The sequence below is a fragment of the Neomonachus schauinslandi genome, chromosome 10 (genome assembly GCF_002201575.2).
Source record: "Neomonachus schauinslandi chromosome 10, ASM220157v2, whole genome shotgun sequence".
Lineage (NCBI taxonomy): Eukaryota > Metazoa > Chordata > Mammalia > Carnivora > Phocidae > Neomonachus > Neomonachus schauinslandi.
In genome coordinates this window covers 114996959-115012911 of record NC_058412.1, presented here as the reverse complement: position 1 = coordinate 115012911, position 15953 = coordinate 114996959, and the positions used below count along the sequence as shown (strand labels likewise).

At 53.3% G+C, this 15953-nt stretch overlaps 2 protein-coding genes across 2 annotated transcripts in view; one reads left to right on the top strand and one right to left on the bottom strand.

Moving 5' to 3' along the window:
• Positions 1-903: 903 nt before the first annotated feature.
• Positions 904-8292, top strand: C10H20orf173 (chromosome 10 C20orf173 homolog). Its single transcript, XM_021689302.1, has 5 exons — positions 904-1209; positions 1419-1597; positions 1678-1872; positions 7112-7279; positions 8199-8292. The coding sequence occupies exons 1-5, from the start codon at positions 904-906 to the stop codon at positions 8290-8292; spliced, it is 942 nt and encodes a 313-aa protein (XP_021544977.1).
• Positions 8293-9867: 1575 nt separating this feature from the next.
• Positions 9868-15953, bottom strand: part of CEP250 (centrosomal protein 250) — a 38799-nt gene continuing 32713 nt past the window's right edge. The window contains exons 28-32 of the mRNA XM_021689106.1: positions 13700-13813; positions 13363-13518; positions 12792-12893; positions 11720-11782; positions 9868-10131 (exon numbers count right to left, since the gene is read on the bottom strand). Of these exons, the coding sequence (XP_021544781.1) occupies positions 9868-10131; positions 11720-11782; positions 12792-12893; positions 13363-13518; positions 13700-13813 (699 nt within the window). The remainder of the gene's footprint in view (positions 10132-11719; positions 11783-12791; positions 12894-13362; positions 13519-13699; positions 13814-15953) is intronic.

Genomic DNA, 15953 nt, shown 5'->3' with positions numbered 1-15953 from the left:
TGAAGACTGAATTAAGCGGGTGGCAGTGGAGGTGAAGAAGGTGGTAAGAAGAAGGTGGAGACAGGAACAACTGGATGGAAAATGGCTTTCAAATCCTAGGAGAAGGAGAACTCCAGGAGAGCACGTGGGTTTCTGGCTTCAGCAACTCGGTGACTGGCGGGACGTTTATTGAGATGGAGGAGTCTTGGGAAGGGATTGGTTTAAAGGGAAAATCATGAGTTTAGCCTCAGGCTTGTTCTGCAGGAGAGGTCTCTGAGACATCTAAGCGGAAGACCACTGGGTTGTTGGGTATGAGGTCTGGAGAACAGAAGAGAGGTCTGAGCCGAAGTCACACCATTGGAGAGGGGGCATCACACTTACACTAACTAGTATTTAAGTTCCCTCTCAACTCTGCTCGTGTATCCCATACATACTTACTAAATGATTCTAAGTCTTAGGGATGCAGAGCTAAAAAAGACAGACAGGTTTGTGCCTGTCCTTGTGGGTCTTACATTCAGTGTAGACGCTGGTGTATCGCAGACCGGATAGGGTGGCGGCTATGCCCAGGCAGGCTACAGGATGGAGGTCACAATGTGTACTTTGTGATGAGGTCTATGGTATAACTGGCGGAGGAGCACCCTGAGAGCTAAGCCGTCCTCCTGTGGGGAGGATACGGGACCCACCATATGTTATCTCTCTGCCCTAGCACCTTCCATCCCAGGGCCAGCCACAGTCCTCTTTGGAGGTGAGCAAGTGGTTAGGGAGGCAGGAGATGAGGGGCTGGGAGGCGGTGTGGTGTGGAGGGTTGGGGAGCCCTGGGGGCCGATGGGACAGAGATGCTGGGGCCTCAGTTCCTCCTCCTTCCCAGTCCCAGGTAGAGAAGTCGGTGTGCTGCCTGCCACGGGACCCATCATGTGGCCGAACATGAAGCACTTGTGGCAGATTTTTGTCCTGTGGGTCTTCTGGGTGCTCCTCTTGTGGCTGATGGCCCCGTGTCTGGATCCTAGACCTGAACTGGCCCCCCAGGAGAAACTGATGGTCTTGGTACCACTGCATTGCAACTGCCCTTGGCTCAAACTCAGGACAAGTGGCTGCCCATCTGAGATGCTAAACTCCTCCCTCCGGCACCACAGAGTTGGAGAGGGGAACGGGTTTGCTGCATGCTATGGGAAGACCGTGGAGTACCTGACTGGGGCGACAGAGTCCCTGACCCCTGTGCTCTGGTGGTTGGTCAGTGGTGAACCCCGAGCCCAGTCCCACCCCTTGTCCTTCCAAGGCCTAGCCCATGTCCCACTTTCCCACCCAAGCCCCTGCCCTTGGCCCTGGCTTAGCGCACCTCTCATCTTCACGGCCTCGACCCCGACCGCCAGCACGGGGCCTCGCCCGCTACCAGGTGATACCCAGGTCCCAGCCCCCAATCTCCCTTCTGCTGTTTCCAGGGCATGAACTCAGCAAGTGGGCTTGGCCAAATGTGGGAGAAGCTGTTCAAGGTGATTCCCAGGCCCTCAGTGAGCCATTTCCATCTCTACTGTGGGACCTGTGCTTTGGTGGGGTACCCCACGACCCTGCGGGCCTCTGGCCTCAGCCACAACATCAACCAGTGCACCGCAGCCTTCAGGTGGGTGCTGGGGAGAGGGCAGGGCATGGGAAGGTCAGGGCTGCCCTCAGAGTGCTGGCAGTTCCTGCTCTCCCTCCCAGGATGAGCCAGGGCCATGCCCAGGGCTTTGAGACAGTGGGGAACCAAACCACAAGACGCTTCGTCTATCCCTGGAACGCCAGCATCCGGGGCTCCTGGAGACAGCTGGTGCTGCTGCTGCTGAAGCTTTCTGGTCTGGCGTGGACTTCAGATGCCCCGAGTGAGGAGGTGATGGTCTGGGAACCCAGACGTTCTTGGTGTGGGGGTCAGGGGAGGTCACTGCAGGGGAGGACAGAGGGGCTCCAGGGAGACCCTCTGCTGGTTTATTAGGGGCACCTGCAGAACCTTCCCAGGTCTCAGACTGCTGGAACTCTCCCACCTCCCAATTCTCTTAGATTCTGGAAGGTGGTCCTGTTCCCTAGTGGAATGGAAGGCAGCAAAGACCAGGTAAGGGGACAGGAGGGAGTAAGACGGGGTTGTAGGCTGCGGGGCCCAGGTCGGCCCCCTCTCCCTTCTTCCCCACCTCCTGGTGATTAGCCCCACCTTCCTCAGGTATAACCAGGGCAACTGGCTGGCTGATCAGGGTCAGTATGTATTGCTGGGGCTCATGGCTCTGTTCTGTGCCTTGCACACCCGTGACCAGGTTAGGAAAGATTCTGGTCTATTTCTCACACAAGTATAGAGTTTAAAAATTTCAAGACCCTGCATCATCTGACCCCCTCCCCTCCCCTCCTGTCTCCCAGGCTCACACACTGGGCTTCTTGGTGTTCCCCAAACACCAGCTGCCTCCTGCTTCTCACACACTGCTGCCTCAGCCTGGAATGCCCTTCTCTTATCTCCCTGGGGAGTCCTCTCTTCCTCCAATATGAGGAGCAGCTAGTTGATGCTCTCTTTGCTGGGCTCCGGGGTCACACTGTGTGTTCAGAGTGTGTCTTCCCTGGAGAAGGTGAGCTCTGCTCTCCCAGCTCTAAGAGGAAGCCTATCACACTAGATGTTAAATGAGTGCTGAAGGGTGACTGGCGGACATGGGGGCAGGACAGGATCCAGCCTGTGACCCTGTGGCTCTCTCCTGTCTTATCCTCTTTCCCAGGTGCCTTATTTGGTTTGGGGACAGACCAGCTCACGAGGTGGTCCCATTACTGGTATGATAAATAGTGGTTCGAGAATAACATGCACAGTTTCAAAGAAGAACAGAAGGTCATCCTCAAGCTGCAGTGTGAGGGGAAGGTTGTTATCCACTGCTGGCATGTTTTCCAACCTGTTCAGCCCCCTGGAGGCCCCGGGAGCTGACAGGTAGTCAAGGGGACCATGGAGCGTCAGAAAGGGGACCCCAGATATAGATCTGCTGCTAAATAAAACTATAGCTTATTTCTCTCATTGGATTCCTGGTGGTATTAGAGGGCTACATTCTATTCCAGATTCTTAAGAGCACTATATATATATATCACCAATAAATATATATATAACCAATAAATATAATCAAATGAAAAGGGGAAACAAGCCAACCCTAAAGTTGAGAACAAATCAAATGGATCTAACCGTATATAAAATTAATAACACAAGCACCAGAGAAAAGAATTATTTCAAGTTCCTTTGGAACTCAGTACACTGTGTATCCTTTGCAGGATATATTCTGTGTACAAAAAGACCTACAGAGAAATTTTAAACGTCATTCAGTAGATTATAATATTGGTATTATTTTTGAAACTGTATGATGACTATCATGGAATAAAGTAAATAAGTAATTATATTAATATTATTAGGAGCCAAATACAAAGTCAGACAGGTAGAGTAAAAACCCTGTGACATTAAATTCAAACTGGAAATATCATTAAAGCTCAATTTTTAAGTTATTTTTTATTGTGGCAAAATATACATAACATTTGCCATTTTAACCATTTTAAAGCGTGCAGTTCAAGGGCATTAAGTACACACTGTTGTGCAACCAACACCACCGTGAACTCACGATTTTCCAAATACATTTTCTGCTCTGGCATCTGAACGGTCTAAAAGCCTGAACATACCAGTAGCAATGATCAATCCCGGAACTCAGATTTTGTTTTCTGTTTTTTTTTTTTTAAATATTTTATTTATTTGACAGAGAGAGAGATAGCGAGAGCAGGAACACAAGCAGGGGGAGTGGGAGAGGGAGAAGCAGGCTTCCCGCCGAGCAGGGAGCCTGATGTGGGACTCGATCCCGGGACTCCGGGATCATGACCTGAGCCGAAGGCAGACGCTTAACGACTGAGCCACCCAGGCGCCCCAGATTTTGTTTTCTAAACACTTCTTTCCCATGGAAAGATTCCAAGTCTGGACAGGAAAAGTAGAAGGAAAACCCAGACCTCAAAGTTGGGAAGATCTGATCATCAAAAATAGCACTTGTCGTGATGGACTCACAGGGAATACATTAAAAATCCCGAGTCCATAATGAGACTCAGAAATAAAACAATTTGTTGGCGGAGACTATTACATCAACTGGGGAGGGGGAAGCATTTATCCTGCTTTCTTTGTAGAAAGGTGGTTCAAGGCAATTAAATAGCCTCAGTCAATGAGGGTGTGCGGTTGCTGGGTGTGTAAAACAAATATCCACTACATTCGACCTCCCTGTCTGCCCAATAAGCACACAGACACTAACAAAATGCATATACCCTCATATGACCAGGCACACACGTACCCGCCTCCCCAAGGTTGCTGCAGCATACCAGCTGGTCTAGCGTGGAGCCATAGTCCAAAAATCCCCAAAGGTGAGAGCAGTGCCCCAGCCCATCGTCATGTTATTCTAGGTACTGGACCCATCATGACATCATATAAACATATTATTTAGAGGAATAACATTATCCACTACAAAAATAGAGTCTTCAAGCATTGGCTGTCCCCAGAGAGAGGTTGGAAAAGAATTGGATGGGAAACTGCTACCTTCTTTTCTACTTAATTTTGTAACCAGGTGCATGCACTGGTTTCATTTTAAAAAAATGAAACCAAAATCTGTGGAGAAAAAAAAAAGTTTGAGTGGACAGAAATGTACTTTTAACCACATCATGAAGTTTTCCTGTAGATTGTTTTCTCACGAGGGGCCAGGAGGCTCTTCGTTTCCCCTGTCTGCCTCCTGCCCAGCAACGCTGCACCGGCAAGAGAGGCCCCCATCTCAGAGAGGTGCCCCACACCGGCCTTGGCACACAGTCTTGCCTGTTTTATTCCCGTCCCCATTACACTTGATTTCCAAGCCCTCCCTTGTCTGCTGGGCCCTGGGCTGAATGCCAAGGGGAAGGCGGTTATCCACAAGGCCTCCATGCAGGAATTCACAATGTGACTTGTGTAGTGGGGTCCCTGATACCGGGCTGGCATGAAGAACCCCATGGGGCGTCAGCCCCTTCTCCTCCAGGGAGGCCACAGGATACATCAAATGTTGCCTCTCCCCTCCCTCCCCTCAGCCTCCAGGGGCGAATCCTGTAGAGCTTAGCAGGTGACCGTGAAGGAGGTGGCCAGCGCAGTGGGGTGCTGGTGAAGTCGGTGACCACAGCTTCCTACCTTTCCCAGTGTTTGGTGTCTGAGTCAGCCGGCCACTTGGCCTTGAGCGTGGGACAGTAATGAAGACTTCATGGTGGATTTTAGGCTCATGGGCTGCCTTGATGTTCACCTGTGGCTGATGCTTCTGCTCTGGTCAGGAAGGTCTGACTTCAGTGGTTTAGCTGGTTAGAGCTCCAAGAGCCTGCCATTGTTCTTGGGACCCACAGGTGCACCCCTGGACCCCATAAACCCAGGGTATCCATCCAATCAGCTTGGAAACACTTTGAAAGGGCTCTCCAGCCCTCTCGTCCACCAAGATGTTCTGTGACACTTTCTCTGGCTTCAACGAGCGGCCAGTGAGTCTCTTCTGGACCTCCAGGTCATTCTGCGAGTGTTTGTATATGTCCAGGCGTGCCTTCCCTGGAGAAGAGCTCCTCTTTTCAGTGCTCATTGTGCAGCTTTGTGACACGCAGGTTTAACGAGTATTTGCCAGGTGAATGAAGAGCTGGATTAGGGGCAGGGGCAGCAAGCAGCCCATTTTCTCCACAAGGTTTCTATATTTGGAGTTGGTCAGACAAGAGGTGGGCCCTTACACAGAGAAGGGAGTTACATCCACTCCAGTACAACTTGTTAAGCCACAGTGCGACAGCAGAAGGCCAGGGAATCAGCCAGCTAGAATGTGACGCTAGTCTTGGCCTGCCACGAGCCTTAGACTCTTGGAGCTGCCGGGTAGGGCTGGAATACTCAGATCTAGGAGAGATTATGACAGGAAACCAAGATAGGAGGTATAAGAGTGATGTATGGATTATCAGGCACCGGATAAAAGCCTTCCCTGATTCCCTCACCTCAACAACTAGCAGTAATTAGGAAGAACCAAAGTTGAATACAAGTTCTCATCTCCCTCCCCGCCTCCACACACAAGGCCATGTGCTGAGATCAGAGAGCAGCCACTCTCAGTGGGACACGATGCACCGGGCTAGCGGGGAAACGCACTCTCCTCGGACCCCTGACTCATTCACCTTTTTACCTCCAAGCCTTCCCACCTGTGTCAAGCTTCGGGCCTCACGGAGGCATATAAGAAGCTGCTAACATTGGTTAACAAAGGACTAAGAAGGAAGATCACCATGTCCACACCGTGACAGGTTACCCATATAAACGAACTGGGTGAGACCCATGGGACCCGGGAGCACAGCTCTACCTTCTCTGGAGGAGCCTCCCTTCTGAGCCTCCCCTCCATCGGGGTCTAGGCAAACCCGGGTTCCAGCAGGGTAGACGGGAGGAAATTCCAGGGCCCCAAATAAGACCCTATGTTCTTCATGTTCTAAGTGTGGTGAGCAGAGCTGAGCTTGCACTCCTTCCCCACTGTGCTGGAGGATCACACAGGGGACGTCGCTGCTTGAGGCACAGACAGCCCTGCTCTTCCAACCCTCCGCCTCCGCGCGCCACTGCCCCTGCTCTTCCCACCCCCTGCCTGTTCTTCCGATCCCCCGCCTCCACGCGCCACTGCCCCTGCTCTTTCGACCCCTCGCCCCCGCCCGCCACTGCCCCCGCTCTTCCGGCCCCCCACCTCCGTGCGCCCCTGCCTCCTTGTGCCACAAACCCCCGCTCTTCAGGGCTAGCGTTTGCACGGAGCTCAGCTGCTCCCTTCCCCGGGCCTGGGGAGTGAACAGGTGGTCAGTGGTCACGGGGTAGGAGGTGAGGTATTGCGGGCTGGGGGTGGGGGGACACAACGCATGAAGGTGTCCCCTGTCCAAAGACCAATTCAACAACCAGCTGGCTGAAAAGGGACCTATTCATGGGCTGAGAGGAGGCCTGCATGCAAAGTCTTAGCCTGGGAGTTGCCCTGATGCTTTTGTGGGTGAAGTATTCCCCACCCCCACAGGTGCTTCTCAGGGGCCCCGGAGCTGGAGAGGCTCTGAGGTTGCTCACCAGGGCGCTGCATCTGCATAGCCTGCTTTCACCGGCAGGCTGTTTGCCTCGTTTGACCAGTGCTTCCAGACGGGCCCCGAAGCTCCTCATGAAGCTGGAGACCACCATCTCCAGAGCTCCTGGGCTCTATCTCCTCCCTGACTCCTTTCTCTACTCGGATGAAGTCCAGCCTCCTCTGTGTGAGAACATGGAGGTCAAGCGGCTAGTGGTCTGTGCTCTTCTCCACAGGTACTGACGCTGGGAGACCCAACCCAGGCCAGCAGGCCAAGGAGGAACTATTTCAGCTGATCCCCAGGCCGCAGCAAAATTCCAAGACCTGCCCACGCCAGTCCTGCACTGAACAGTGCGGGACTCGGGGAGTCTGCAGTCTTCGAGCCCATGGGACCTCCACCGATGAGCACCACACTGTGTCCCGGGGTGGGGGGGTGAGGGTGGTGAGCAGGGCTGGCCTGTGAGCCCCAGTGCCCTCCTGACTTCCTATCTCTGCAGAATGAACCAGGCCCCATTTTTAGGTTCAGGGAACACGGGCAACAAAAAGAGCCTACGGGCACATAAAGGACCCGAGAACGCCCGTGAGCTGGCAAGAATATCCAGGCGCTGCTGAAGCCTCCAGATGTAGTGTGGACTGCAGGGGTCTTGAGCCAAGGCGGACAAGGGCAACTTTCATCAGGTGGTGTGATTGGCGGAGGCCCCAGGCCTGGAGAGGACAGCCCTTGGCTTTTTGGTGTAAATGTTGATCTTGCCGTCACTCTACCGCCTGTGATTGTGTGCTCCCCACCACCCTTGCTAACATACAACCAATTTTTCCTTCCCTACCTCATGCTAGGCAGCTTTTCTACCTTTAAGGTGCTGCTAGTCCCAAGTAGGGAAGCAGAGGAGGCAAGGTAATTAGGTTGTGCTCTGGTGATCCTTGTTCTAACACGCCAAGTTCGGAGACTTGTTGAGAGAATGGGGTGCTGCTCCCACCAGACCCAGGCACTCCCCAGGAACAAGAACGTGGCCCAGACTCTGGCTCAGCTCTTGTCCCCTCCTACTCTCAGGACTTTCTGGCCTGTACCAGCCTCTAGCAAAACAGATGAGGAGGAGGTGGGAGGAGAAAATTTTGTGAAAGGAGACCTCTGCGCTCAGCTCTGACCTTTTCCCTCAGGGTTCTAGTGACCAACTTCACCGTCCTCAAGTACATCCACAAGACCTACTTGGTCAGGGACATTTCCCAACCACCGACTCGCTGTGGCATGTGATGAGGAGAAGGAGAGGAAGCTCTGGCCCAATGCCCTTAGGCAAGGTTGGGTCCTGTCTGGAAGGTCCACACTCTTCTCTAAGCTAAAGAACTGGAGGCGAAGGACCAAAAAGTAAGGAACCAAGAGAAGTCCTGTTTGTCCTTGAGAACTCCGAGCACAGAAAAGGCCAGGTGAGGATTCTCAGTCACAGAGAAACTGACTAGAGGTGGTGCCCAGAGCCCAGCATCTCTGGGGCCCCAGATCTAGTTCTGGGGCAGGGGGTTCTAAACTGCAACTTTTTACTAAGCATCTGTTGCAGAGTCCCATACCATGAGTTTTTGGAACAAAGCTTCGGCTGTGGTGAACAGCACCCCCATGCGCTCTGTGTGATGCGATGGAATACGAGGGGCCTGAACTCTGAGTAAGTAGGTTTGGGGGAGTGGAGTGCTGCTCTCAAACCCCCACATTCTTAACTGGGCCTTAGCTCCATCCTCAGGCTTAGGAAATTCCAGATTACAGTTGAAGGGCCAGAGGAAGGCCAAGCCCAGCTTCTTTAAAGAAAACTGTTCTCTTAGGCTTCGAAGAAGTTGCCAACAATGTCTTAAGCCAGTGAACGAGGTTCAGTCCAGGGTGCCTCCACCAGGGTCAGCCCATAAGTGAGGAATTCTGCCATTGTCTATCCTCTTTATTGGCTTGACACGTGGCTGGATTACAGGGGACCACAGTTGGTCCCCGTTGGTATGCCCAGGAAGGGACGCCAAGGGCATTCACCCAGAGCAGAAGGGGGATGAAGCCAGATGGAGTGTCTGAACTCCAGAGACCGACTAGCCAAAGGTCAACTCAGTGTTTTTGAAGCCCTAGAACTTGTTTTAAGTCAAGAACATACGATGGTTCTCATTATCCATGAGTTCAAATCTAGATTCCAAGGCCCTCTATAATCTCCCTGCCTCCCCATCCAACCTCAGCCCCAGCACGCTCTGCCACAGGCCGACCCATCTCACCAACAAGATGAGCAACCCCGCCGGACTCCTCCATCCTTCAATGGTCAGCTCATGCCTTCCTTCCTCGGACCCCGGAATTTCTATGCACTTCTTGTCAGCACAGAGAACGGTCTGTGACTCATCGATGAGTGTTCTTGCCAACTGGACTCAAGCTCCCTGTGGATGGGGGCTTTGTCTTGTTGCCTTCTGTCAGAATGCAGGCAGACAGCAAATTCATGCCACCTGACAGGAATCTTTAGCAAATCCTTCCTTCGCAGATGCCCTGCTGTGCTGCGGCGGCCCAGTGACGAAGTGGAGACAGCAGCAGGGAACAAAGGCAGAGATGCGGGGTTTATTGTTGGCGGGGAGGAGGAAGATTCGGTGAGGTGCTGGGATAATATATTCGAGACAAGAGGCAGCAGACGCCCCTTGGCCAGAGCGAAACTCCTCTAGGTGACTCTGTGGGCCACAGGCAGCTGTGACTTGCCTCATTCCCATGTGAGCCGGGGCCTTTCCCCAGCCTTGCAGGTTTCCTTCCCTCCTCCTTGGGCCACGACAACCATTTGTCCGTCCGTGTAGTCCCAGGCTGGCCCGGATCCTGCCCTGACTGTGGCTGCTATCTGGAGATGGCTTGGGTAGTGCTGGGGCTGGGGCACAGCGGGACTGGCCCTGGGGATGTCAGACTTTGAGTCAGGGACTCGTCCAACTTGCGGGTCTCGGCTTCCAGGACGGTGGCCTCAGGGGCCTGGGCCACGGCCAGCAGTGAGTGGGAGAGGCTGTGGTGCAGGCCCGCTAGCTCACGGCTGGTCTGCACCGAGCGAGCAATGTAGTCCTGCCTCTGCTTCCGCTCCAAGGCCAGCTGGGCTCGCAGCAGGGCCACCTGGGGCGGGGGGGGGAACCAAGAGTAATTAAGGGCCTTGAAGCTGCCCCAAGTCCCCCCCTGCTCGGCTCTTGGGGCTCTTGGGAGAGAGCATTTGAATCAACTACCACACACAAATCTCAGGATCAGGCTCTAGGGTGTTTGGGGCGAGGGCCCTTGGGAGTCACTGGAAATCCAGTGATTCTCCACCCTGGCTGCATAGGAGACTCAAGTAGGGACCTTAAAAACAACAGCAACAACAGAACTACTCATCCACTTTACTGAGGGGTCATTTATATGTAATAAAATGCCGGGATTTCAAGTGCACATTGTGATGAGTTTGATCATGTACATACGCACTTATAACCGCTATTCCGATCAAGATACAGAATATTTTAATCACTGCAGGAAGCTCTACTGTGCCCCTCTGGGAGCTTTTGATAAATACTCTGACTTTTTTTTTTTTTTTTAAGATTTTATTTATTTTTTAGAGAGCGAGCGAGAGAGAAACAGCATGAGAGGGGAGAGGGTCAGAGGGAGAAGCAGGCTCCCCGCTGAGCTGGGAGCCCGATGTGGGACTCGATCCCAGGACCCTGGGATCATGACCTGAGCCGAAGGCAGACGCTTAACCATCTGAGCCACCCAGGCGCCCGATAAATACTCTGACTTAATTAGACTGCGGTGAGGCCTGGGCATCAGTATTTTTTCAAAGCTCCCCAGGTGGTTCTCATGTGCAGCCAGGGTTGAGAATCAGTGATGAGCCCTTGTTTCTTGGATGAGTACACTGAGACTACCAGGAGGTGGTTACTGGGCGCTCAGGGCAGGGCCAGGACTAAGGTGAGGCAGAGAGGAGCCTGGGGTGTAAAATTTAAGGAGCGACTCCAGGTCGACAGCGAGCATCTCCTTAAATTCTCACCCTGTGTGCCTCCCTTGCCTCACCCTAGTCCGGGCCCCATCTCAAGGCTGCTTCGTATGAATTCAAATTAATAGCCGAGTCTAGCTGCATAGTCAGGCTCTGCCAGCAGTGACTGTTAGTTTCTGAAACGGGCTCAGAAATAGAAATTCCACAGTTCTTATGACTCCCGGGCCTTGGGAGACAGGGTGAGCCTTCAGGTGAGGCTTATGAGGCAAGAAGGCCCTTGATCCTGGCTTTCTCGGGGGGGCAGCTGGAGCCGAGCTCTGAGGTATGGATCTTGGTGTTGGCGCCAGGCTACCCTGCCTGGTGTGTTGGCAACAGTCCTGCGTGCAGGGTGCATGTGAGGGCAGAGGAGGCCGGATGCTTGTGTCTGCTTTCCTCTGACCTCCCAGAATCTTCCGTCTGCCCCTCAACCCTCTTCCTTCTCCTTTTCCTTCCTAGGTAGGAACCTGGCAGTCTGGGGTCTAAAGCATGCTTTCTTCCTCGCTCCTACCCTAAGCAGATGGGAGGTTGAGTTGGGACTGGGCTCTTCTTGCCTCCCACACAGACTGAAGTTCTCTGAGGGAGGAACTATTTCCCGTCTCCCCGCTGGAAGGGCACAAGGGGTCAAGCACACAGCAGACACTCACGCCTTGTTGCCTGACTGCAAGGGAGGGAAAAGGGGCTTAGAAAGCTGATCCTTCTAGAACATACCTCTTTCTGTAGTTCAGCGATGTGCTTGGCATCTGAGGAGCCCTTCTGTCCTCCCCTTCCATCCTATGGAAGACAAATGCCATTCCTATTGGAATAGGCCTTCCCGCCCTGGGGGTTCTATAGGCATCTTCAGCCAGCTCATCCCAATCCTGGAGGCCAAGGTAAGGGCTATGGGCCAGAAGTGCCCGAAACCAGACTGGACTCCATAGGGTACCTTGACCCTTGGGCAAGGAAGCCCAGGAGGGCCCAAGCCAGCCTAGTGGATGATGCCCATGGAGACCTGATGCTGAACATCCAAAAGGCTTGGCTTTTGGCATTGGCTTCTTTGAGTCACCTTTTCATTTACAGAAGTATGCCACACATCTGCCTTGTGCCAGCCCTGGGCTGTGAGCTAGGGATGCAGAAAGGAAGTAAGACAAGGTGCCTGCCCTTGGGAAGCTTTCATAAAGGAAGGGGAACGGAGAGCTGGGAGATGCTCAGCCACAAGAAGCAGTCTCTCCCAGACAAGCTGCAGCACTGCTTATTGATGGGCATAACCCAGCTAAAAGAGTGCTGGTTTGGGGAGTCTTCCCCCAATTCCTTACCCCAAAAAGGGAGTCTAGTCCCAGGAAATACCATGGACTCTAATCTTGTAAATTCAGTACTACAAGGGAGGAGATCCGAGAGGCCCACAAAGCTGCTATCAGGATCGTAGGCACATTAGGTTCTGGCAAGCACCACCCAACACCCATTCGCCTGGGATTCTGACCAGAAGCCTGATGAGCCCCGCTCCTGGATGAGCCTGAGGCCCTGGTCTGGAAGCAGGGAGGTTACACATCAGGGAAGGCCTTCTGAGCTCCTGAGAAGGTAGGGCTGCAAGCCGTGACTCCATCCCCACCCACTGAGGATGGGCCTCCTTCCTGGGTCAGGGACAGACTGAGCTTTGCAGAAGCCAGCCAGGAGGGGGCTCCCCGGATCGGCTCACATGGCCGTCTCCCCCTGTGAGGTAGCCTGGGACAGGCACTGCAGGGGGCTGTTTCTGGTGGCTGGATGTGGGCTCTCTGGAGGCTACAGTTAAGCAAAAGAGGCAAACCTGCTGTGTGGGGGGTGAAGCTGTGGCTTCCCCGACCTCCGGGACGCTGGGCCTCGATGCGCGCATGGAGTCCCTCTTCAGCTTCCTGCGCTCGCGCTCCACCTGCCAGGATGCAGGTGAGAAGTCAGGGTTTGGCTTGGCTCTGGGGCTGGAGCAGAACTGCCTTTTGCGAGAGAAGGCCGGTGTGGGCTCGGCTGCGGGTGTAGGTGTGAGCAGGGGACAGCAACCACGAGAAGCTAAACTGGGAGGAGCAGGGCGCAGGCCAGAGCAGCCCTGAGAGCAGAGACGCTGCTGGGGCGGAAGAGGTAGGGCCCGCCTCTCAGGCCTTCTGAGCAGGCGTAGCAAATGCTTTCTGTAGTATTTTGGGCTTTGCAGGCCACCAAATCTCTGGCACAACTATTCAACTGCACTGTTGCAGTCTCTCACGAACATTGCTTTTCAGCAAAAGGCAGTGCTGGACGTGGCCACTGGGCTACAGGTCAGCACTCTGCTCTGGGGGCTACATGAGAAGTGGAGATGCCTGCGCACCGGACCCCAGACGCGGGAGCTGGGGACAGGAGAGAGGACTCACCTGCTCCAAGGTGACCCGCAGCTGGACGTTGTGGCGCTGGAGCCTGCTCCGGTCAATCTCCAGCTGCGCCACGGCTTCCTGCAGGTGTTCCAGCCTTTGTCCCCAGAGCTGCCTCTCCTCCGTGCTGAGACCAGGCTCAGCCTCTACTCCTGACACCTGCAGGACAGACCTGGGACTCTCACCTGGCCAGCCCCTTAGACGGATGGGGAATCGATAGAGGACAAAGGGACCAATCTGGCAGGTCTGAGCTTCAGGGACCCAATTCCCAAAGGAGGGGAACAAGCCCCTGGAAAGAAGCTTCCTTCTGGCCACGGTTCCCGCCAGGCCCCCAGGTCACCTCTTCCAGCTGTGCACCTACCTCTTCTCTGGGCCCCCGTTCCGCTCTGCTGGTTGAGCTAGGGCTGAGGAGCCGCTCCTTCTCTAGAGCCTGCTTGGTGAGCTCCAACTCATCCTGGGATATCAAGGTGTGGAGCAAATCACACCATGGCAACCTCATATCCAGACCCACACTACCTTCCATCCTCATAAAAATCAGTTAATTTTCTCATCAGGTTATAGTCATTGTTCCTGGATACACTGAGCTATTCTAGTGCAGAATCTTTATTTTACAGATGGACAAAGCAAAGAAGCAGAGAGGGGTCTATTCAAAAATACATGGTGGGCTAGGACTAAAACCTGACTCGTTTGAGATCTTCCATAAGCTAAGCACCAACCTGGGGCACTGAGGTGTTGTAGAAAGAGCATGGACTCTGGGATCACAGAGCTGGGCATTCTGTCACTACTTACTGGCTATATGACCTGGGTCAAGATATGAGCTCGCTCCAAAACCTAATTTCCTCATTTGTAAAATGACCACATGCTCCATGAAGCACAGATCAAGCCTCTGGGGTTAAATCCCTCCTGATGAGTGGGGACCCCAGCGCTAGATATTTTCTAGGCACCGTATGTCTCATAAATGATAATGGTCAAGAAAAGAGACAGATAAGAGGAAGGGAGTGTACATGGGTTTAGGTCGTCTGGGAGACAGGGAGTGCCCAGCAGTCAACAGGCTGTGTTCTGGAGTCAGACTCCCTAGATCTAGTTCTGCCACTGACTGGCCATATGACCTTGGACAAGTTACTTGGCCTCTCTGAACTATAAACTGGAGATAATAATTCCTACTTCTCAGGGTTGTTGTGGAAGGAAGCAAGAGTAACCGTGCATGGCAGGGAAAATGCTTAAAATAAGAAATGATAGCACTGCGATGAAGGGCTGCATCTGAAAGATGTTCTTGAGTGTTTGGGGGGGAGTGCAGGGGGACCTTGACCCAAGCTACGATACTGCTCGGTAACCCTCCTGCCCAGCAACAGACCTTGCTTGTTCTGTGCCTATAAGAATGAGCCTAGAAATAGGAAAGGAATTCTACTTATCGAATGCTTCCTTCCTATGCACTTTATATGTATCATCTCATTTCATACTCAAATGGCCCTATGGGGCTGGTACTGTCATTCCCTATTTTTTTTTTTTTAAAGATTTTATTTATTTTTTTGACAGAGAGAGACACAGTCAGAGAGGGAACACAAGCAGGGGGAGTGGGAGAGGGAGAAGCAGGCTTCCCGCGGAGCAAGGAGCCCGATGCGGGGCTCAATCCCAGGACCCCGGGATCATGACCTGAGCCGAAGGCAGACGCTTAACCGACTGAGCCACTCAGGCGCCCCTGTCATTCCCTATTTTATGGAAGAAGAAACCAAGAGTCAGAGAAGTGAAGGCACTTATCTAGGGTCACACAGCCCATAGACTGTAGGATGGTATTGTAAACCCAGGAACTTGACTCCAAAGTTCACTCATGGATCCCGTTCTCTGCATATTGCTCCCAGAAGTTAAGTCCCTGCAGCACTGTGTGTCTCAGATGACGGAGGGGGGTTCTCTGGGGCTCAACCCTGGTCAAGGCCCCATGATGTGGAGTCAGTTTCCTGGGAAAAATGGGCTGGGTTCCTCCTGGCAAAAGAGACAATGCCTCTCTATGGCCAAAAGTCAACCTTGCTTTCCTGACTGCCTACTCTGTGCAGGCCTTGTGCCCAGCTGGAGAAGCAAAGGGGACTAACTAACACATGGCCCCTGACCTTAAGGTTGAATGCTGTACCCTAAGGTCCACTTCTCTTCTCACTCAATATTCCGCCCAGAGGAGTGCACCTGTCCTTAACTGCTGAGGACCCCAAGTCTCTATCCCTAGCATCATCCTTCTCCTTTAGATTACTTTACAGACCTGCCCCCTGGACGTCACCCCCTGCAGGTCCCGTAAGCCCCTCACTCCACTGCCATTCCATAGTATTCCCGAAACCTGCCATTGAGCAGAAACCTGGGGGTTTGGTTTCCTTCTGCCCTTTCTTCACTCCCCTGTCTCTTAGCCAGTCAACTGCCAGGAGTCCTGTGAGCTTCTAGGCCTACCCCCACGTCACCGTCCACCCTTACTGTCTTAGGTCACCATCTGTCCCGGGACTTTGATGACTGCGTCCTTGTTAGTCTCCCCAGATCTACTGTTGCATCGGATGTGTCACCCTCCCCCACTGCCCCAAACACTTCATCCAGGTCCCACTGGTCACCCAGGTCCT

Excerpts from the sequence above, each read along its gene's own strand:
- C10H20orf173 (XM_021689302.1), top strand. The coding sequence starts at position 904 with ATGAAGCACTTGTGGCAGATTTTTGTCCTGTGGGTCTTCTGGGTGCTC. Across the intron at positions 1,210-1,418 it reads CCCCTGTGCTCTGGTGGTTG|GGCATGAACTCAGCAAGTGG; the intron begins GTCAGTGGTGAA and ends TGCTGTTTCCAG. Across the intron at positions 1,598-1,677 it reads CAGTGCACCGCAGCCTTCAG|GATGAGCCAGGGCCATGCCC; the intron begins GTGGGTGCTGGG and ends TCTCCCTCCCAG.